The sequence below is a fragment of the Prionailurus viverrinus genome, chromosome C1, assembly GCF_022837055.1.
Source record: "Prionailurus viverrinus isolate Anna chromosome C1, UM_Priviv_1.0, whole genome shotgun sequence".
Classification (NCBI taxonomy): domain Eukaryota; kingdom Metazoa; phylum Chordata; class Mammalia; order Carnivora; family Felidae; genus Prionailurus; species Prionailurus viverrinus.
Genome location: NC_062568.1, coordinates 53,692,584 through 53,715,950, shown reverse-complemented (window position 1 = coordinate 53,715,950; position 23,367 = coordinate 53,692,584). Strand labels below are relative to the sequence as shown.

General features: G+C 42.0%; 1 protein-coding gene across 1 annotated transcript in view; it reads right to left on the bottom strand.

The window, feature by feature from the left end:
- The window catches only part of CHN1 (chimerin 1), a 205,281-nt gene extending 189,119 nt beyond the window's left edge, over positions 1 to 16,162 (bottom strand). The window contains exons 1-2 of the mRNA XM_047870700.1: positions 15,999 to 16,162; positions 15,671 to 15,866 (exon numbers count right to left, since the gene is read on the bottom strand). Coding sequence (XP_047726656.1) covers positions 15,671 to 15,689 — 19 coding nt within the window. The 5' untranslated portion in view covers positions 15,690 to 15,866; positions 15,999 to 16,162. The remainder of the gene's footprint in view (positions 1 to 15,670; positions 15,867 to 15,998) is intronic.
- Between the last annotated feature and the right edge of the window lie 7,205 nt (positions 16,163 to 23,367).

Sequence of the window (23,367 nt, the reverse complement as noted above, 5' to 3'; positions counted from 1 at the left end):
GTGCCTGGAGTTGCCTTGCCACCAGCCCAAGGATATGTGTTCTTTGCCCCACACAGTGCTTTTTCTAAAGGCCCAAATTAAACACCAACATTTAAAATCAGGAACTTCCTCAGCATTCCCTATTGTCTGTTACCCATCTGCCCACTGAAGGCATCTGAGCTGTGGGCCCTGGCTTACATTTTTGTCTTTCTAACTTAACTTTTCCTTCAGGGTTCTTTTTCCTGGTACTTTTTGGTGGGGGAGTGCGTAATGACATTCAAGCTTGGGCTATGTCTGCTTGAGGGTTCTTCCCCAATTTTCTACGCGGGAGGGGCTTCATCTCAGTCCTGCTAATGGCTCCTGAAGCAGCAATGCCTGGAGGTTTACAGAATATTCATCTGTTTTAAACTACGTTCCGAGATGCAAAAGTTTGAGAGAGCTTTCTGCTTCACAAAGGGAAACCCAAGCCTACCGCTGGTGTGAAGGACTACGGAGATTTGTGTTATGGTTTGACATTTTCTTTGTGGGAGGGGGAAGAAGTCCAACTACTTGGGGGAAAGAGGGGAGAACATCACTTCGGTAGAGCCTAGGCTGATTTAAGATTTGACAGCATCTTAATTTCTATAGCCTCCCACATCTGTTTTAATAAAATTAGCCCAGAACACATCATTTTGCTAATGTTGCTAATTATTTTTTCCATCAGCTTTTGATTAAGTGAAAATCATTTCCAAAAATTGTTCCTAAATTTTCAAATGCCTCTGTTTTCCTAAGGGCAATTACTATACTTCAAAAACAAGATAAAAGGAAAAAGTTTTGATTAGGAGAGTGAAATCAGAAGGCACCTTGAGCTGAATGAGGTCTCACCCCAAAGGAGTTACATCCTGAGACCCGTGTGCAGTCACTGCTCCCTCTCTCCAGTGAGAGAGAGAGAGAGAGAGAGAGAGAGAGAGAGAGAGAGAGAGAAGGAGAAGGAGCAGGAGGAGGAGTGGGGGTGGGGGTGGGAGGCGGATTGAGGGACACTAAAAGAGAGCAAGAGCTCCTCTGTCTGGAGACACCGAGAACAGCAAGGGAGGGGGCAGCACGACAAAGAGGCTCACGTCTCTCCAGAAAACTGCAGAGCCACCTGTCTGAAAAATTCAGGATGGCAGGCCTCTTAAGTATTCTGCAAGTCTCCCTTCTGTATAGTAATGTCTGTTTCCTTTTTTTTAATTACTGTATTAATCCTTCTTGTTCCTTTTTCTTATTTTAAAATAACTTATCTTTTTAATTTCAACTAAGAGAGTGAATAGACAAGTTGACAATCCTTTCTCATTCAAGGAAAATAACTGAAAGTGTTCAGTCAACTTCTAAATATGATGATGGATTAAAAAAAAACATGAATTGTGCTTTTGTGCCTCTTATGTGTAACTACATATTTTGCACACATATATAATGAACATCTTTAAAACATTCAAACCTGAGAATATCAACAAATGCCATCCGAAGACTTAAACAGGCACTATCACCCAAAACAACTTATAGTAGTAGATATAGAAAGCAGTCTCATCAAAAAGTTTTTCACAGTGAAATTAAATACTATTAGCAATCTGTGAAATGTCCCATAAACCAATGATTTCATCTTTTGCGGGGGGGAGGGGGGTTCAGCACATTCTGAAAAACAATCACTAACATGAGCTTTTTGGTCCACTGCTTTGTGCCTTCTATTCAGCAACTTTATTTTTTTTTTTAATTTTTTTTCAACGTTTATTTATTTTTGGGACAGAGAGAGACAGAGCATGAACGGGGGAGGGGCAAAGAGAGAGGGAGACACAGAATCGGAAACAGGCTCCAGGCTCTGAGCCATCAGCCCAGAGCCCGACGCGGGGCTCGAACTCCCGGACCGCGAGATCGTGACCTGGCTGAAGTCGGACGCTTAACCGACTGCGCCACCCAGGCGCCCCTATTCAGCAACTTTAAAGACACGTAATGAGCCATTTTTTTTTTAATTTCTCAAATTATTTATTTTGAGAGAGACAGAAACAGCGTGAGTGGGGGAGGGGCGCAGAGAGAGGCAGACAAGAGAATCCCAAGCAGGCTCCGCACTCTCAGTTCAGAGCCCAACATGGGGGCTTGACTCCATGAAACTGTGAGATCGTGACCAGAGCTGAAACCGAGAGTAGGGCACTTAACCAACTGAGCCAACCAGGCGCCCCAATGAGTCATTTTTTTAATGGAAGAGGAATATACAAAAGTCCTGTGAACTTGGCTAACCCACCAAGGCCTAAAAGGGAGGCTCAAATGAGCAAAGGCATTCCTTCACACTTCCTTGCTAATAGCCTGAAAAGGTCTAAAAGAACAGAGAACAGATATCAAGCCAGAAGTACCCATCATTCCCCTTACATTTAGTGCTGTCTGTCCAGAAGATGGTTTCTGTCTCCAGTTAAATACTGGACACCCAGCAACATTAAAAGGGCCAACAAATGAACCTGGATTCACAAGCCCTGTGTTTGCGGAGCCTGTTTAATGTTCCTTGTCCTTTTGCAAAGTTGGAAGAAAGATGACGAGGCTTTTTTTTTTTTTTTTTACACACTATAAAGCGGTATAAAGCCAACCAGAATTTCACCAGAAACTTTTCAAAAAAGTTAAGCCGACAAAAGTGACCAATCTCTAAGTAAATTGTATGTCTGCCCTTGACATGCAACAATACTGCAGGAATATATAGATTTCATCCTTTAAAGACTCAAGATAATTAGACAATAAAAACAATATGAGAGATTATGAGATATGTTTACTACTGCTAACTTGATTAACACATTATAAAGTTGTAGGAAACATTAATGAGTGCTCTATGTTTCTACCCTGGAAATTGCTAAACTACAGAAGGACTGGGGCTCCTGGCTTGCTCAGTCGGTGGAGCATGCGACTCCTGATCTCTGGGTTGTAATCTGGAGCCCCACACTGAGTGTAGAGATTACTTACAAATAAAATCTTTAAAAAAAATAAACCACAGAAGTATCATGGTTTAAGAACTATTGTATTCACTTAATTATTTTTTGAGCACCTACGACAAGCGAAGCACTGTGCTAAGCACTGTGAGTACAAAATGAGAGAATGAATCTTACCTTCAGACACCATCAGCCTAGGAAATTATAAGGATAAAAAACTACTGCGAGAGGAACACACTGGCCAATGTCACAGGAGATGTGCACATAAAATGATAACGAATTCAGAAGACAAGGGATTCCTTTTGAACGGGTGCAGGGGGCGGGGGTATGGACTGAATGAAGTACTGGAAAGAAGGGCAGAGTAAGAGCAGGAAATACAGAGCAGGGGACAGATATGGAAGAACTGGCAGGAGCTGGCAGTTGACTGGGTGCAGAGGCAAGGGGAGGGAGGCTGCTCGAAGAAGGAAAGCTAAGGATCCGGCGCTGGGACCGTGTGCTGTCTGGAGTCCGCAGGAAATCCTGACAGAGATTTAGAGGGGGGGCCAGGGCGGGGCTGGTGTCAGAGACTCGGGAATCACCCACGGAGTGCGCAGTATTGAAGCCGACATACTCCCAAGGGAGAAAGGGAGGCCTGGTCTTGAAAAGCAGACATTTTGGGCAGCAAACAGAGGAGACTGAAGAACAGTGAAAGGGAAGAGAAGGAGTAGCGGGAGAACACAATGCCCTGAGAGACAAGAGAAAGAAGATTCCAGAAAGAGGCAGTCAAAAATAGCAAAGAGTGCAGAACGATCAAATATGAGGACTGAGGGGAAGCCACTGATTACTGGCTACTAAGTGATAAGGCACTTCCGGCCCAACCGAAGCCGAATATGAGGTGGTGGCCGTGACAGGAAGCTCCCCTTGACCAAACCTGAGTCAGGCTCTGCCAGGCCCTCTTCTTGACTAGCGTCAGCCTTGTCCCCAGGTCTTACCAGGCCTGCAACGACATTTGAGCACGAATTCTCCTATGTCAGTTTGGAAAGAACCCTCCCACCTTTGACATCTGATCAAATTCCTCACCCTCACCCTTGATATCTGATCACCCTGACCTGCCCTCATCAAGAATCCTGTTAGGTCAGGTTAGCAAGAGTTCCCCCTACCTTGTCCTCTCTTAGTACTTTTCATCCCCTGACATACCCTGCAACCTGCTCCTTGGCTATAAATCCTCTCTCGTTCCCATATTCAGAGTTAAGTTCTCATATTCCCTCTTTCCTACTGTGTTCCTACCACAATAGTCTTGATTAAATCTTCCTCATTTGTTTGGTTTTTTTGGGAGGGGTAGGAAGGGCAGAGAGAGAGAGGGACAGAATCTCTGTCAGGCTCCGCCACCCAGCATGGATCCCGACATGGGGATCGATCTCACAACTGTGAGATGATGACCTGAGACGAAATCAAGAGTCAGATCCTTGGGGCGTCTGGGTGGCTCAGTTGGTTGGGCGTCCGACTTCAGCTCAGGTCATGATCTCACACTCTGTGAGTTCGAGCCCCGCGTCGGGCTCTGTGCTGACAGCTCAGAGCCTGGAGCCCGCTTTGGATTCTGTGTCTCCCCCTCTCTGTCCCTCCCCTGCTCATGCTCTGTCTGTCTCAAAAATAAATAAAAACATTAAAAATTAAAAAAAAAAAAAGAGTCAGATCCTTAATCGACTGCACCCAGGCGCCCCAAACAGGTGTCAGAAATTTTTTTTCTTCAGACTTGTCCTTTTCCCTAGTGCTGGATGACATTCCCAAACACCTAAGTACGATCAAACGCTGTCTAGGAAGAGATGGTGTAGACAGGGTTAATGAGTAAACAGCCACCCAAGAAGAGGAGGTGGGACATACAGAATGCTCTTTCAATAAACTTCTGCCAAGAGATGGAACACACTAGTAACTCAGGCTGGTACCTACCAGGGTTCCAAAGCTGAGGAAAGGCTTTCTCACCCTGACCAGGAAAGCATGGCTCTAATGTAAGGGGAACGAGCCAGGGGAGAGGAGGAAACTAATGAGACAAGACGGAGAAAAACAAATTCCCATGCTGATTATTTTCAGCCCTCTCGCGTTATATATATATACATACATATATATATATATATATATATATACACACACACACACACACATATATATATACATATATATATATATTAAATCACCTCATTTCTTTCTGGAACAATGAGAGGTATTAATAAATAACAAATGAAATTTTTCTTTTATGCATTCAGAAATATGAATGTTTAAATCTGTAGCACATTTAAATCTGTGGCTCATGTAGGACACAGATTTATTATTATGGGAGAAAGACTATATTGTTTTTATTTTCAGACCTCTAAAAGGTTAAGTTAGCCATTTTCATACTGAATTCCTATTCAATTTGATTATGTTCCCTTCTGTGAGGGTAAAACGTGAACAAACCAAGCTAATTTATGTGCAATTCCTTTGTACCACTGAAATGAAAAGGAACAATAGTTTAATGAAGTGGAATCTGTTATCTAATTATGCCAAATAATTTAGAAACATCTGCTGATGGTTAGTAATACTATAGTTAAACCTCAAAGAATCTGCTCCCAGGGAGATTTCCATTTTATTCAAGCCCTTGTAAGCTTCCAGTTGGGAAATCCATATTAGACTATGGAACCAAGAGATGACATAATAGCACCTTTACTGTATTAAAAAAATTAACAAATGAACAAAAAAATAAAGAGAGGGTGTGCATCATACTGATTTGGGCCCTGAACTTAATTCCCAAATTTAAGAAACACAGTAGCCTACTGTAATATCCAACATTCATTCGAGTATTTATTGAGTAGCTGGGATGCATCAGACACTGTGGCGGCTGTTGAGGATACAAAGAAGAAAGCTACAACTTTCCCATTATGGAACTTCATCTAAAAGGAAAGACGAGAATATGTCTACCAACCACTATGTCACCACATAATAAGTGGTAGGACAGAGATGTGCACAGGGTACAATGGATGCAGAAAAGGTGTAACTAACTCACAGCAGCAGACTACTTAGAAGAGAAGCCTATTCAAACTGAGTTTTGCAAGATGTGTAGAGATATGTGAGTGCAAAGAAGGGCCTCGGAAATGACTGTGCCAAAGGCACACCGAGTATAGTCCTTTCTGGAAACTTCAAGAAGTTCAAGATGGCTGAAGCACATCCTCTTAAAGAGAAGGCAGTAAGAGATGAGACCAGACAGGTAAGCAAGGGTCTTATCCTAACAGCCTAATATGCAAACTAGGGAATTTGGACTTAATCTTAATGGTGATGGGGACCCACTGGAGAAGTAGGGAAGTAAATTGTTAGACTAACCAAATCCTTTTAATTTGTTTAATGTTTACTTATTTTTGAGAGAGTGAGAGCACGCATGCACATGAGCAAGGGAGGGGCAAAGAGAGGGGGAGACAGAGGCATCCAAGCTGACAGCGCAGAGCCCAATATGGGGCTCGAACTCATGAACGGTGAGATCATGACCTGAGCCGAAGTCAGACACTTAACCAGCGAAAGCCACCCAGACGCCCCTAGACTAACCAAATTCTAAGAGACAGGTTTAAATTTCCAATTCTGGACTCTAACATAAGAATAACCCAAAATAATAAAGTTAGAAAAAAAGATAAATGAAAGCAAATGTTTAAACTGATTCAAGGCTGCTCACAGGATAAGTATAGAGAGTGACGGCCCGCTAGGAATTCTTCATTCGTTCATTTATTCACTCAGTAAACCTGGGCTGAGTACCTATGACATAGCAGACATTGAGCTTACAATCCCTGATATATTTTAAGCGCTAAAAGGGCAGGGGCTATAGTCTGGATTACTCCCCGAAGCAGTAGCACTGGTGAGTGTACTTTTTACAGTTTCAGAGTACAAGAGGAAGTATCAAGCATCCGGCACTATCAGAAGTCCATCTGGTTGTTCAACGTATATCCCCGAACTGGGTCTCCACCGGAGCATCCTCAAAGTACAAAATGGCACATTTAGCAACACCCATAAACGGAAATATTGTAGAGCCACTTTCTCAAGTGGATCTTTCTCTTGTGGATCTTTGTTAACATCAACAATAACAGTGATACTGACATCAGCTACTGTCTATCTTCACCACCGTGTGAAGAACCTCACACACACGATCTCATTTATTTCCGCACAAACGGAAGGAGGGAATTACTCGCCTGTTTATATATAAGGAAAACGAGACCAGAACGTACAGCTGACACTGTATTAACCACAACTCTTTTCCACCCAAATCTGAGCACTTTCCTCTACTCCACGCACTATGGAAGTACCCATCTCACAGAGTAAAACCTGATCTTTATCACAGCTTGTAAGGCCCTGCATAATCTGAGAGCCCAACGCTCCTCCACCCCCAAGGACAGCTGTGTCTCATCTCCCACTGCTTTCCCTTAGCTTACTCCGCTCCAGCCACGTTGCCCTTCGTTCTGTTCCTCAAAATCGTCAAGCGAGCACACCCCTGCCTCAAAGCCTGTTTCACGAGGTGATGCCCCCACTTCACACGACTCATCCCCTTGCGGTCCTCGAGTCTCTGCTCAAAATCCACCTTGGTCGTGAGGCTTTCCCGGACATGTTGCTGGACAGCCAGCCCCATCTCCTCACCCTGCTCTGTACTTCTCCACAGCACTAGGCACTGGGCACACCATCCATTTTTTTATCGTCCGTCCGCCTCCACTGCGAGCCGAAGCTTCCTGAGACTAGGAACTACATACATACCTGGCACATTTTAGGCCCTCAATTCACTGAACAGATGAGTAAACAAATCACAAAATAAGAAAACACATCCCAAGCCTCAGAGCTACCCTCAGAAAAATTCTGAAATAGTACAGCTCTTGTTCCTACTCCCTTCTCTCACTCTACGGTCCTATCCTTTCTTGCCCCTAATCCCAAATGCCCTAGGCTTTTACACTGTTCTGTTTATTACACTTCCCCCTTCTTAGTCATGCCTCACCCTCTGCATAAAGGCCACCACTTTCTTTTCTCTGACAGCACAGCTCCCTCAGTCAAAATGCTTGCCCTGAGTACTTTAAGATCTTTAGTTCATAAATTAAAATCATTCTTTCATGCTATATGAAGACACGTATCTATATCTAGCATGTTCTTCCTCATAAGTAACAGGCTAAGAATCCATGCTTTAATTGAAGTCTAATGGTGTAAAATTCATTCACCAAGGAAGGACTGCAGGGGAAACATTTCAGTCAGGCAGATATTTACATATCCCTTAAATGAACGCCTACACCACTTACCACTGTCTGTCCTACCTAGCACAAGCTACTTCAAATCCTAAAATCACTTCTCACGAAGTCATTTCACGGCATTAAGGAGCTAAAAAATGATAACAAAGTTCTATATAAAAGGTAAAGATACAGGGGCACCTGGCTGGCTCAGTCGGTAGAACATACAACTCTTAATCTCAGGGTCGTGAGTTCAAGCCTCACATCGGGCATGGAATCTGCCTACATACACGCTCACATACGTACATACGTAAATACATATATACATACATAGATCTATTCAAAAGAAAGAATATACCGTAAGGGCTGAAGACAAGTGCTAATGGCACAAATGGGAAATTAGATGTGATTAGCAGTTTAAAGGAGAGAAACGGTTGCTCAGTTTTTGAAACGTTTGCAGTCACGAAAATCTATTCGTGCAGGGAGATGTTTCTTGGACTACATCTTCTCTTCTACTTGTTTTACACCATGAAATATACACGGCCCAAAGAAATTCAAAGGTAAAAATCAGAGTGGAGAGGACAACCTTTAGTGTGGCCAGAGGAAACACAAAGAGGTGGCCCCCTGCCAGGGCAGCCGGCCACACATGGGTCCGACTGACCTTCCCTTCTCCCACAGATCCCCCAACTGCTGGCATCCTTTCAAAGAAGTGCTTACTTTTCTAAATTTAAAACAACTATTCGAAACAGGCACGGGCATTTTTAAGCTATCAATTTTTGATTTTGTTTTTTGATTCTTGGAGAATAAAAGAAAAAAAAACTGTCTAAAAACATGAACACTTCTAAAACATTCCTGGATATAAAACCATTATTTTAAAAATAGTAATTTCTGTTTTTTAGTTTAAGTAAACCTTTCTTCTATTCAATCTGGCCTCCTTACTCCAGGTAATTTTTAAATTAGTAACAGCTTCACTGAGATAGAATTCACATACCATAAAATTCACCCTTTAACATACACAAGGCAGTGGTTTTTAGGTATATTCACAAAGCATTCATTATGGTTTTTAGAAATAAGGAGCCAAATTAAGAAAGTATATTTATAACTCTATTTTATTAGACAGGTTTTTTTTTTAATTCTATATGACTTTTCAGTGTAAAACACAGTCACACCATTGTTTCTTAATTTCTCCCTATTTTGTTTTTTTAAGGATAGTAAGACTATATTAATAAATAAAAATCAAAGCTTGTAAGAATCATTTTCTATGTAAGAATGACTTATGGCTGGTAATTCGGTCATAAGGCCAGGCTCAGGGACCTGTCTTGAGTTGGGTTTGCAAAGAAAGTTCAGTGGCTTCATTTATATATGGTGGACAAAAAGTAAAGTTTTTTAAAGGTGCTGTTACTGATATTTTATATAAGACTGAGAAAACATCAAATATCTCTATCAAAGGATATTATTACTAGAGGGACTTGGACAAAAGCTACAAAAAACCCAGCCTGGGGTTTCCCTAATAAAGATTTCCCTGAACCTTTTTTATGGCTGCTCTCAAGATGATAGTAAATTAAGTTTACTTAATTCTTAGGGTGAACCCAATCCAACGAAAAATGTATAACTTCTTTTACTGACATCATTCCTTCAGAACTATTATTATATGCCACACAAAGCATGACCAAACAGTATTTTTCTGCCTATTTCTCTTATGATTGCTTTAGATTAGTCTAAAACATGTACTCTCATTGAAGGTAACCTTTGTTTTCAAGGGAGAAAAAATTAGCTTTGGGGGATCAAAAACCTCACTCTTTTTGTGCGTAAGGCAGATATACATACACTGTGTAAAGAAACAGTGTACCTCTGCTTTTAAAGTTTCACGAAGAAAACAAGAAAAAAATGCCTAAAACTTATGAAGGGTGATGTTTTTTTAAAAAGGGGACAAATACTTATCTAAAAGAAATTGCAACTGTTCTTGACAAATACGTCAAAGTTTTATAATTATACATATCACTCTATCTTCAAAGATCAGGCTGCTTATAGGACTGTTACTTGCAGGGACAAATGTCACTCAAAAGACAGCATCACCAACAATCTTTTTACCTTGTACACAGATGGTAACTATCAGAGTTATAGCAACTATAATTCTTTTATCTCTCTTGCATTATACCAAGTCACCACAGATCAAGAGAAAAATTTTAAAGGTGAAATATTAAGTTTTTGATACCAGGAAGAGAATATGCACAAGCATTTCAATAAGGATGATTTTTCTTTAGAGAGAGAGAGTGAGCATGAGCAGGGAGAGTGGCAGAGGGAGAGGGGGAAGAGGAAGGAGAATGAGAATGGGAGTGAGAGAGTGAGAGAAAGAGAATCTTAAGCAGTCTCCACGGTCAGCACGGAGCCCGAGAGGGGTCTCGATCTCATGACCGTGAGATCATGACCTGATCTCACCACTGCTGCTTAGGTAACTCCCTCTCATATTCTTTGATGAGCAATGTCCGAAAAATAAAAATGTTTAGCAGAGAGTGTATTCAAGTGGAGATGCCTACAAAATTGGCTTTGGGTCAAATAAATCATCCTGAAGATGCATAGTGGATTTGTCGTTTTAAAAACCAATTTTAATGTCAGGGCAGTCACAGAAAATCAAAATTTTCCTAACTGCATCACAAAGAATACACCATTACCATTTAACTGCTCAAAGGATCTCTACAAAGAGGCCCAAAGGCAGGTGTGCCCGGCAGCATAATAAAAAGGTTTCTATGACGGTATAAAAGTCTGTGGAAAGGTCAGAAATTACAGTGAAATCCTAAGTATTAGGAGTGATCTACGGCAGTGATGACAGTGACAGGTAATGAAAGAAGAAAGAAAAAAGAAAGGGGAGGGGAGCAATGCCAAAGCTAATTCTACACAGACAGGGAAGAGAGTTATTCAGGGTTTGGCCAGCCCAGCTGGACTGTCACTGAGTTCCTAGCATTTGAGCTGTAAACCACAGCCCCGTTTAGCTATAAATGACAGACATTCCCGCCAAAGGGTAACCTGGCAGGATGCTTTTTCCCCCAGCTCTGTCAAATAGGGTTTTACTGGTGTGGCCAGTCAGGGAGTTCTGTGAGGTAGACCAGCTAGAAAGTCCTAAATTAGATGATCTGAGAATTTCCTCTTGGCCCAGCAATAATTGGAGAACATGTGCTTCCCAGTCAGGGACGTTCTAACGAATCCTACTGGAGATAAGTAGTCCGGAGCTCACACTACAGTTCTGGAACGTAAGCTCTAATGAGACAGGGCCATGTCTCTTGAACGTGCTATAGAGGTATGTTGGACAAATGAGCAAGGTGAGTGAGCAAAGCATGAATTATATTTGGATTCTTTTTAGGATTTGAGGATTTAAAACATTTGTCTTGGTGCTGATGATTGAGAGGTCTAGTCATCTACAAGGGGAGAAAAATGCTAACAAATTCCTGAACTCCCAAAAGTGCACATTTTCAACTCCCAAATGAGCCACAAAATCAGGAAGGATTGGGGTCTGGTTCTTTTGTCACAGATAAAACAGAAATTTGCACAAAAATATCCTTTCAAACAGCAAAGGTGACTAATAGTGACTATAAGAGATACGACAGTTTTTACACTTCAGCTTAATTTGACAGGTATTCTGAGTTGCTACAACATACTATATGCTAAACGTATATAAATGGAAAACTGTATTGGGTCATTTTAGTGGCTCTCATTTTTTAAAATGAAGCTAACTAATGTCCCATAAAAAGAATATTCTTTACAATGATTAAAAAAAAAACCCAAGTGGAAATGTAAAACATAAAGCAAAACAGAAAAAAAAAAAAAAAACGAGACTCTATTGCTGGCTGCTAAGCACTGAACTGTGTCTTCCAATAAATTCCTGCGTTGAAGCCCTAACCCCCGAGGTGACAGTATTTGTGGAAACAAGGCCTCTGGGGAGTTATTACGTTAGATGATGCCATGAGGATGCAGTTCTCCAGAGGAGGTGAGTGCCCACAGAAAAGACCAGAGACCTTTCCTACAGACATGCTGGTCTTAGAATTCCCAGCCTCCAAAACTTCAGGAAATAAATGTCTGGGGTGTAAGCCACACAGTTTATGGTATTTCTCTCCAGGAGCCCAAGCTGACATAAGACACTCACCTTACCAACTAACACACACCCAAGATGCACAAGATGGGATGCTGGCAGTGGTTAGGGCTTTCGTAGAAACCTACTGAGCTCTGACTTTGATGACTGTTTAGTTACGTTCGTCCAGTTTCTTGTTCCTATCTTCTCCTCACTATCGTCTCACAGAACTTTAATACCTCATTGCTCGTCTGCTGTTAAGTTGGTTATTAAGAGTAAATACAAAGGGACAGGAGGTACTTCTGACTAAACTAGTTAAAAAGTAGTACAGGTGACTCTTGAACAATAGATATGAACTGTATGGGTTCACTTATATAAGGATTTTTCTCAATAAAACTAGTACTGTACTTATAAATGTATTTTCTCTTCCTTATGACTTTCTTAATAACGTTTGCTTACTTTATTGTAAGAGTATAGTGTATATAATACACATAACATAGAAAATACATGTTAATCAACTGCTTCTGTTATCAGTAAGGCTTCTGTTCAACAACAGACTATTAGTAGTTGCATTTTGGGGGAATGAAAGGTTAACACGTGGATCTTGGACTATGTGGGGAATCAGCACCCCTGATGTTGTTGTTCAAGGGTCATGCTGTTCAAGGGTCAACTGTAACTTCCGAAATAAAATCCATTTTGGGGCACCTGGGTGGCTCAACTGGTTAAGTGTCCAACTTTGGCTCAGGTCATGATCTCGAGGTTTGTGGGTTTGAGACCCGTGTCAGCTCCATGCTGGCAGCTCAAAGCCTGGAGCCAGTTTCAGATTCTGTGTCTCCCTCTCTCTCTGCCCCTCCCTGGCTTGCACTCTCTCTCTCTCTCTCTCTCTCTCTCAAAAATAAATAAACATTAAAAAAAATTTTTTTAGGGGCGTCTGGGTGGTTCAGTCAGTTGGGCCTCTGACGTCGGCTCAGGTCACGATTTTGCACTCTGTGGGTTCAAGCCCTGCGTCAGGCTCTGTGCTGACAGCTCGGAGCCTGGAGCCTGCTTTGGATTCTGTGTCTCCTTCTCTCTCTGCCCCTCCGCCTCTCATGCTCTCTCTCGCTCTCTCTCTTACTCAAAAATAAATGAACATTAAAAATTTTTTTTTAATTTTTTTAATAAAAATCCATTTCTTCTAACTGTTGGGGACTGCTCTTAATACATACCAAGGCTATTTTGAATTGGGCAAATCTGAGAAAATCTCATATTTATCTTTAATACAATGGCTCTCAAACTTGAGAGCAGCAGAAAAGGGAATCCCTTTTTTTTTAACATTTATTTTTGACAGAGAGAGACAGAGCATGAGCGGGGGAGGGGCAGAGAGAGAGGGAGACACAGAATCCAAAGCAGGCTCCAGGCTCTGAGATGTCAGCACAGAGCCCGATGCAGGGCTCAAACTCACGGACTGTCAGATCATGACCTGAGCCACCCAGGTGCCCCGCAGGGGAATCCTTTTAAAATCCCCTTCTAGAAATGCAGATTCTGTGGCTCTGTGGCCAAAGGAATCTACATTTTTAACAGAGAGGAGATGACTGAGGAGTGGTGTGCAATGAACCTTTGAGAACATCTACCGCTCTGTCATTACAGGAAAACAGCCTCCGCACACAGGTGTACTTTGCTTTGTAACAGGAAAATATTCTTAAAAATTGTCACCAAATTAGATTTTGTAAATTGAGTTCTATTTTTGCACAAGTTGACTTTAAAATTTTAAAGACACTTTATTGATTCTGAGGGGTGAGAGTGGTTTATCTGCTTCTAGAACTCAAATCCGTGCCCTTCTTTTCCTCATCTCTACTTCAGTAAAGATTTAATAACTTAGGAAGCCTTTTAAAAGAACCTTATCACTCACTGTGCTTATCCCCAATTTATCTGTTTTATTCACTGAGAACGTCAAGCATTCAAAAAGTGGTTGATTTGTAAACCTCACCTTTGAAAACCACGAAAATGCAGACTCTTTAGGAAGGAAAATGAATTTAGTAAAAAAAAAAAAACACAGTTTAAGGGGATATTTACTTCTGGAAATATTACTGCTATGTATTAGCTACAACAGTGTAAGAGAAATGCTTCTTCGACAGAAAATATCAATTATGACTTAAGCCTTCCACCATTTTTAAATTTTGTACAAAAAGTCCACACTTAAGAAAAAATGCTTCTTCTAAACGATGCAGATTAGACACAAGGTATTGGAAAACCATAGTGAGATTTTTCTTTCAGAAAAAGAAGAAACATTTTTTAAAGCATCTAAAGAGAACTACCACCAAATAAGAAAAGTCATTTCTAGTACTGTGGGTATTTTGGCAAAGTAAACATAGTGTAGACTGGCAAACTGTGTTCTGGGCTCAGTTTTGCCCCAAAAAAAGGACCATGTGACCTTGGAAAATAATCTCCCTGCATCTAATTTAATTTATAAAATAAGCTGATTAAATAAATGTAACGTTTTGATTCCAGCAGATTAGTTCAGTCTATCTACAGGAAAAAGCATTTGTGGTATATTATGCCTACAATGTGCTTGATCAAATGACGCAATTAAAACGTAACTGGCAACTTGATATTACGAGTAACTTACCAAGACCATCCTTGTAGCTATCAGCTTCATAGTACTATATATCAGTACATATCATACTACTTTGAACATCTAAATTTTCACATATTGAGTTTTCTTAAAGGGAGGTACATGTGTACCAGACTGTTTCTGTAATAGGAAACAATGTATCTTTTCAGCCCTTCTTCCCAGCGCATTGTCATTACATACTCCAGGGTGAAAAACAAAAAAAACAAACAAACAAAAAACAACAAAAAACCTTGAAATCTTAACCACTGAAACAATAGTGTTGCAGTAATTACATCATAGAAATAACATCTTTCCTAAAATACTCGAAGTTATTCTCCCGAGATCACTTATCTTCCAGAAACCAACTTTCTTCTGTCTGCTTCCGTATTTGTTAGAACAAACATTTTCCATTTTAATAGCTACTCAGTTCATCACTTATTCTTCTTTCCAACGAAATATGCCGACTCCAAAAATCACCCCCCAAATCCAGTAAGACTCAATACGTGCATTTGGCAATTCCGGGGAGGTTGGGATGCACAGACATCTTGTTCAAAATAAATAAACTTTGCAGGATCTTTATTTACTGACTTGATAAACGTAGGTTTGGAAACAACCAGCTAACTTCTCTCCCAAGTTGGCATCTTAAAGAATCCTCCGTTGACAAAACACCCAGGACCTCAGAGACTCCCAGCCCAGAATTGGCCAGGGGAGCACACGCCCATCGGCCCTGCCTGGAGAGGAAACAATGGGAGAGGCGCGAGGGAGCAAGCCCGGCGCCCCAGGCGCCCCAACTCCGCCGCCCCGGCCCGCGCCCGACTCCGCGCGCGGCATCCCCTCCCCGGGCGCCCCGGGCCCCCGCCCCCCCCACCCCGGGCGCGGCCCACCTGCAGGGGCGCGGTCCGAGGGCTGCACTTACCAAACAGGGTCAGGGCCATTGTAAAGGCGCTCGCCAAGTGCTCGCCGCCGCCCGCCAGTCCACGCGCTCCGCCCAGGCCGGCCGGAGATCACCGCATCGGTCCGAAGTGCTCACACCTCGGAGGGAGCGGGGAGTCGGAGGGGCGTGGTGGGGCGCGGGCGCGCGGGGAGGCTGCAGGCCGGGGCGCTGGGGGCCGCTGCAAGAAAAAGTTATTTACGCGTTATTGTCAGGCGCACCCGCACAGGGGCAGACCCGCTAGCCCCAGGCGAGCCGGCACTTGTCGCTGCCATCTGTGCACTGCGCGGAGCGCGCGCGCGGACGGCGATACCTGCGAGGCGGGAGGCTCGGCCGCGGCGCAATGGAAGGCGGAGAGGCGGCGCCGCAGTGGCGGCGGCGGCGGGGAGACGAGCAGCCTCGCGGGGCCCCCGGCGGGGCGCGCTCACTCCGCATCCCGCGGCCTCGCAGACGCCATCTTGCGATAGCGTCTCCCACCGGATCTGCCCCTGCGCCTCCTCGTGTCTGCCCCTCGGGCGGCCGAACCCGCTGCGTTCCCATGGCAACGGGCGCGCGCGGGGGCCGGGGGCGCGCGCCCCTCCTGGCCCGGGCCCGGAGGAGCCGCCCCGGGTCGCGCGGGAGGCGGCCTCCCGGAGCCCGGCGGGGGCGGGGGCGTTTTAGGCGAAATCCCAGGCATTTTTCTTGAATGGGATTTGCGGAGGCGCGGAGGGGAGAAACCCTGAGCTGTTACTCGAAAGAGGAAGAGTGGCAGGAGGATGCTCCCTGAATACACGTCCCCAGCCAGGGTCATCCGGGGATCGGGTTCGTTTGAGGATAAATCTCCCGCCCGGCGCCCGCGGGGTTAACAGAGACTCTGGAGCCCGAGACCTGAAGCTATAGGATTCGGGAAGGGAGCCTGGAGTCCCGTGGAGACCCTGGCTGTTGCCTTCCTTTCCCCTTGGATTTGGAGCCACTGGGGGTACTGCTCAGGTCGTCGTAACTGAGGAAACAGGGGTCGTTTAAAAAGCATCTGGAATTGCCTAAAATAATCTGTTACAAGGCCAGTGCTTAAACCTAATTTTCTTCCTTTTACTTTACACCTCTTTGATATTGCCTCGGGAAAAATCAACATTTGTCACCGATTGGCACCTCTTCTTTACCACAAAAGAGTGTTCCCCTGAGCTTGTTGCATTTATCTGATGATCACTGGCAACATCTTTCTGTGATGTCCTCTGCTCGCCTCTGTCTTTGCCTTAATTAACAAAAAGCCGTGTAACGCCTTGAGATTATCAGCCAGAAGGTGTTCTTGAAAAGCTCGGTAGTGGTGTTTTGGTGCCGTTCTCATTTAATGTATTCAAAAATTCAGCGTTCTCTAGTTGCTATGTTTGTTCCCTGTGTAGAAAAATGCCCCTCCTTTCCTTGTTTCTCTTACAGATCTGATACTGTTTCAGTATCTAATCATGTAGATTTTCTCTGTGGCTCTCATTTCTTCCTACGTGCATCTTTCCTCTTTCAGGTCCTCAGATTCCCTAATGTCATTTTCTGCTTCTCTCAAATCTCAACTAATTCTTTTAAGAACATTATATAAATACCTTCTATTTAATGTATCTTGAGGATCAAATCGTTACAAAAAAAATGAAAATTGCTACTACAAATAGAACCACAGTTAATTCATCATCATTTCACAGCAGATTCTAGCATCAGGAGAAAAAGAAAAGCCGGTTGAAGGAGGAGCCAAGCCTTTGTTTCATGTCAGTTAACTCAAGAAAAAAGAAATAGTAAAATAATTCAACATGAAGAGGCAAATGTGTAAGATGCTGTATGCTTGCAATTTTCTGAGGGAGTAAAATCGTTCTCCTCTAGCCACGAATATCAAAATAAATCTTGAAATCCCCACAATTTTAAATCTTAATGAAAAGGACTTGATTTTGAGCAGCCTTCCTGCTCATGAAAAATTACAAACACAGCTCATGAAGATAAATGAGCTACTCAAGAAGGCTTTGTGGGACAGAGTTTATAACCATGTAAAGATTGCTGATCTGCTCTGCAATCAGATAAATCAGAAACTAAAGACACCATTTGCTGCCTCAACCAGTGATCTTCAACCTTCTGGGGGACTTAATTTCCCTTTAAGGCTCTGATGAAAATACATCCCTCTTCCTGGAAAATGCTTATGTATACACACAGACTCACCAAAATTGTTTCACACAATTTCAGGGGGATTGTGGCCTATTCCGGGACTCTAGGTTAACCCCCAGATACCCTTTGTAATCTCAGAAAGTTATACTTTGTAACTAAAATGTTTTACTTCTCACATAGAAGCATGGAATTTTAAACAGAAAGATACCCAACTCCCCTGATTTAGAGAGAGGGCAACTAGAGGGCCCAGTGGTCAAAAGATTTTCCCAAGTGTGTATATACCTTTTAGGGGCAGCACTAATAGGAAAATATGAGGCATCTGGTGTTCTCCCTGACCACCTCCCCCACTCTCCATCCCCCACCAATTTAGACGGTACATGGTTTGAATTTAAAAAGAAAAATCTGTTTAGTATTAGAAGCAGAGTGGCAAGGGGGGTATTTTGTCCTCATTTTGATTGTTGGGTCTCTTATAGTTTGGGAAGTTGAATTTTGTCTCAAAGGGCCTTTATTCACATGCTTTTCAACTCAGAACTATGTGTCCAATCAGGTTGAGAGGAAAAGTGCTTTTCTCTTCTATTTGTTAAACTCTCTGAGGGAGGTACCAGAGCATCAGTGTTCCCTGGTAAGTCCCTCTGTCCCCTGGGGCTTCTCCTGGGGAGGGGGGGGGGAATGCATCCCAGGGAAATTAGCAATCCTGTGTTCAGACTCACACTCCCAATATACAGCCAAGCTTGAGCTGCTGGATCAGCTTTGCACCCACAAGTTGTGGCTGAACACAGCTGAATCTTAGTGATAGACTGAGCTCAGGCTCAGGTGGGGACATTGTACCCTCCCCTTCCTCTATCTATACAAGTCTGGGCCCATATCCAACACACACACACACACACACACACACACACACACACACACCCTCCCAAGAGAGGTTTTTAGGATACTATTTGAAAGAATACAGCTAAATGTTACTAATGTTTCTAGTTTTCCACAAATGATTCCTTTTGATTGACTTCCTAATAACAAAATGTTTCCTATATTTGATCAAAGTGCTAGGTCTTGAAAAATAATATTCATTTTTATAATATTGTATTATCCAATGAGGAACGGAGTGTTGCTTTTCTCACCTTTTGGTGAGAAATAAAGCAATAGCCTTTTGGCCACAGATTCAATGTAAGGAAGGGCGTTAACCCCTTGGGGGTGATTATTATGGGCGGTACCTTGGATTGTTTATTTAAAAGGGTGAAGAATGAGATGACTTTTAAAACATTTATGTTTTCATTGAAAGATTTAATTTTGTGCTGAACACATAAGCACCTAGAATGGCCAGATTTGTTTGCTGTTACTTAGTTGTTAGATTTTCAAACAAATGTTTTATTCTTTCTGGTTCTTCCTCATTTGTAAAATGAAGGGCTGGGGCTAAATTATCTCTAATGTCCTTTTTAGTTAGCTGTCATCCTGTGATATTTTAAAATATTTAAATTAACTAGATTATGGATAAAACAGAAGGTATTTTTATTTGAATATTCAGTATGTCACTTATTTATCTATGCATTCAATACATTTAAAGTCCTGATATATCTGGTAAGTCTGAGTCATATGTTACATTTTCATAAAGACCTAGTACAGTAAAGAAGTCATATTTTATTAAAATATCAATACTGTGATGTCATCCTCAGTATGTTACTCCAATATTGTATTTATTGTACACAGAGCAACCCCCTTTTCAGGTTTAATAGGATTAAAATTAAAAGTACGCACTGAACAATCCAGGCCAAATTTACTAAAACAGTTTCTCATTTTTTTAAATATTTGTTTTTGAGAGAGAGAGTGCAAGCAGGGGAAGGGCAGGGCGGGTGGGGCAGGAGATCTCAAGCGGGCTCCGCACTGACTGCAGTGAGCCCATGCCGGGCTCAAACTCACAAACCATCAGTTCATGACCTGAGCCAAAGCTGGATGCTCAACTGACTGAGCCACCCAGGCACCCCAAAGAGTTTCTCTTTTTTATGTAGATTTTGTGGATTAAACAGAGTTTAGGAAACGGTCTTCAATTTTTTTCTACATTTTAAACTAATGACATATTGCAAGTGTTTGGGGTTTTCTTTTTGTTGCTCATTTAGCTTTGTTCCCGCTGGAAAACATTGATTTGTTCCTTAGTTTTGAATGAAGCAGAAATTAATGAGGCGGTTTCTGCCTCGCGATAACAAGTTGAAATTATAGCACTTTATCATGTCAACACAGCTTTAAACACTAGGAATACCAGTGCTGTTAGCACTGTTCCCAAAATAGTGCAGAAGTTTGCTGTTGAAGAAAAACTTACATAGCATATTTCTGCTAATGTGATAGAAACATTTTTTTATGCCCCAGTTATACTAATTAGGGTTTAAATTATTTATTTAAAATAATCGCCATGTGTGACATTCTCTCCATCCAGTATTTATGTTACCAGTTAGAGTATTTGTTTCCACAGTGAGTTTGTTTAGAGTGGGTTTGGTCTGCTTTTAATGTTTTCCTAGTAATGTTTTCCTTAAGGTTTTTAATGTTTTAGTAATGTTTCCCCTAATCCAGATGGGTCCCCTGCTTTTATATTTCTGAAGATAAATTAATCTTTATCTTTCTGAATTAATATCATACCTGCTATTCGCATGGAATTTCATGACTTATAAATGACACTTTCATACGGCAAAGGCATATTCATACAAGTAATGGAAGCAGTATTTGCTTTGAGTGCAAAAATTTAGACAGATTTAGACTGTTGATGAAAAAAAGGTATGCAGGCTTATTTGCATAAACTGTAAATTTGGCCGTTAAGCTTAAATAATTCAAATTAATGTTTTGGAGAGTTAGTTGTGTTTTACTGACCACCAGAGGGTGCCTGAATTATATCCATAGGAGCAATCTTGGATCTTAGAAATGAAGTAAAATTTGAAAAATACATAAGAATCCTTAAGCATTGAAAACTTTCTCAGCTCCCCTACATAGCGTTTCTTATGAAGTAGCAGAAAATAATCCCACCAAAATTATGCTAAAAGGGGAGGTGCCTTGTGACAGGTTAGGCACAGATTTGAAATTGCATATTATTGAGCAGTGTTTGTTCAATCCTATTTTATCACTTCCAAAGTGAGATGAAAGTGTTTGTAGAAGGTGTGTGTGTGTGTGTGTGTGTGTGTGTGTGTGCGCGCGCGCGCGCGCGCGCGCTCGCGCACGCACACACACGTAAGAAGGGAAGGGAAATTGGAATTCAAAAGTTCTTCTATCCCTGACCCAAGATAATGGATTTCTTGTTAATTGCTGAGTCTGAAGAAGAAATTTTAGTTTAGGGGCACCTGGGTGGCTCAGTCGGTTGGACGTCCGACTTCGGCTCAGGTCATGATTTCGCGGTCCGTGAGTTCAAGCCCCGCGACGGGCTCTGTGCTGACAGCTCAGAGCCTGGAGCCTGCTTCAAATTCTGTGTCGCCCCTCCCCTGCTTATGCTCTGTCTCTCTCTGTCTCAAAAATAAATACAAACATTTAAAAATAATTTTTTCAAAGAAATTTTAGTGTAGTAGGTGATAGGACTACAGGTATTACAGGGATAGAATCTTCTAAATGCCACAGGTCCTTTTTTTTTTTTTTTTTTTAACTTTGTTATAGAATTTATTTTGAAATGTCAAAATGACCACTGGTTTGGAGTGGCCAAGGAAAACGAAAGGGTAAAAAGAGGTCTGTTTTTAATACCTGTTTAAGAGAATACTTATTTCCTGGTAAATACTGTAGCAGATCTTTTGGAATTTTTTATAGGCTTAAAAGCAAATACATTTTCAAGCGCACATTAGCTAGAAGTACAGCAATTATGGCTGCCCTCAAGTAAAAGTTTTTGTCTGAACTATAATCATATTATAGTACTTTAAGCCAGCATTTCCATTTGTGTGTATTTTTCTGAGGTCACCGGGCATATCTAATGCACAGTGTAAGCTAAATGTCTATTTGACTTGAGCAGTTGGCGTTCTGCCAGATTTTGTTTTCAAGAGGGAAGAAGGAGATTTGGCTGCAAATCAAATCTCCCTAATATGGCCATGGTTCTTCTGGTTAATGTGGGTGTCCGAAATAAGATGACTTATTCAAGTTGATTACATTGTGAGTTATAAATCAGCTAAATAGCTATGAACTCTGGGTGAGAATTACACAATCTCTAATTAAATAACAGAGCCGAAAAAGAGAGAAGTGTATTTCCATGATTAAAATCACAATTTGAGCTCAAATCGTGTCTACTCCTGTGAGGGATTTTTCATAAAGCTCCTTTGTGTACTGTTGTAAAATAGAACGTATATCAGACATTTAGGACAATGCACCAATTGGAATTCATCCAATCATCCTTCATTCAGTCTACAAATATTTACTGAGGACCTGTGCTATATCAGGCATTGTGCTAGATCCTAGCAAAGGAGTCAAAGATGAACCAAACGTGTATTCAGATCTTTACAAATGTGCAGTCCTTTGGGATAATCCTTATAAAGGGACAATGACAAGAGCCATAAGAGGGGTACCGATTAAGTATTGTGGACGTTCAGAGCAGAGAAAAATTACTTCCAGCTGATAAAATGAATGAAGGCTTCATGAAGAATGAAGCTGTGCTTCGAGGTATGGACAGAAATTGGGCAAAGGGAACAGAGAAAAGGGAAAAGCAGGGTTTAGGTAAGAGAAAAGAACATGACGAACATCTTGGGGAAAGAGGTGGGAAATCATGAGAGGAGAATTGCAGGCAGGACAACTTGGCTGTAACAAGGACTTGTGGGAGGAGAGGCTAGACTGTAGGTCAGGGACGTATATAGAAGGCTAACCTGGTGCCTTGATACTCACTACATTATCTGAACCCTGTGGGCTTTCTACACATTCTTGAGGCAACTGGGAATTTGTATTCATTATGCGAAAGTCTGGTCTCAAAGTTTTTTATGCCCTATTTTCCACTAACAAGTTTTTGACTGACCACCAATACATGAATGATCCGTTCGCACACACACACAAATGTGCTATTGTTATAAGCTAACAACTCAAGGCACAATATACCCTTAAGGTGACATCTGTCATTAATGATATAAATCCACGTTTTAGTCTCCCTGATAATTTCTAAATTTTTAGTCAACTCCTAGCCTGTTCTTATTATATGATCATTATTTTGCTTCACAACCTGGCTAATGAGGAGCCTGCACCAAGTAGGCAAGGGTAGGAGGCATGTCAGTTCTGTCATTTCTCTTACATTTACTTGTGTTTATATTATTAGTATGCCTGTCAATGCCTGATTTCTTTGAAAGGACCTTTTAGAGACATCTGTTCATTTGGTAGGTTTTAGTTTTGTTCAGAAGCCTATAATATAACCCATAAAACCAATTAATTTGAGGGGCGCCTGGGTGGCTCAGTCGGTTAAGCATCCGACTTCGGCTCAGGTCATGATCTCACAGTTCGTGAATTCGAGCCCCACGTCAGGCTCTGTGCTGACAGCCCGGAGCCTGGAGCCTGCTTTGGACTCCGTGGCTCCCTCTCTCTCTCCCCCTCCCTCACTCACGCTCTGTCTCTGTCTCTCTCTTTCTCAAAAA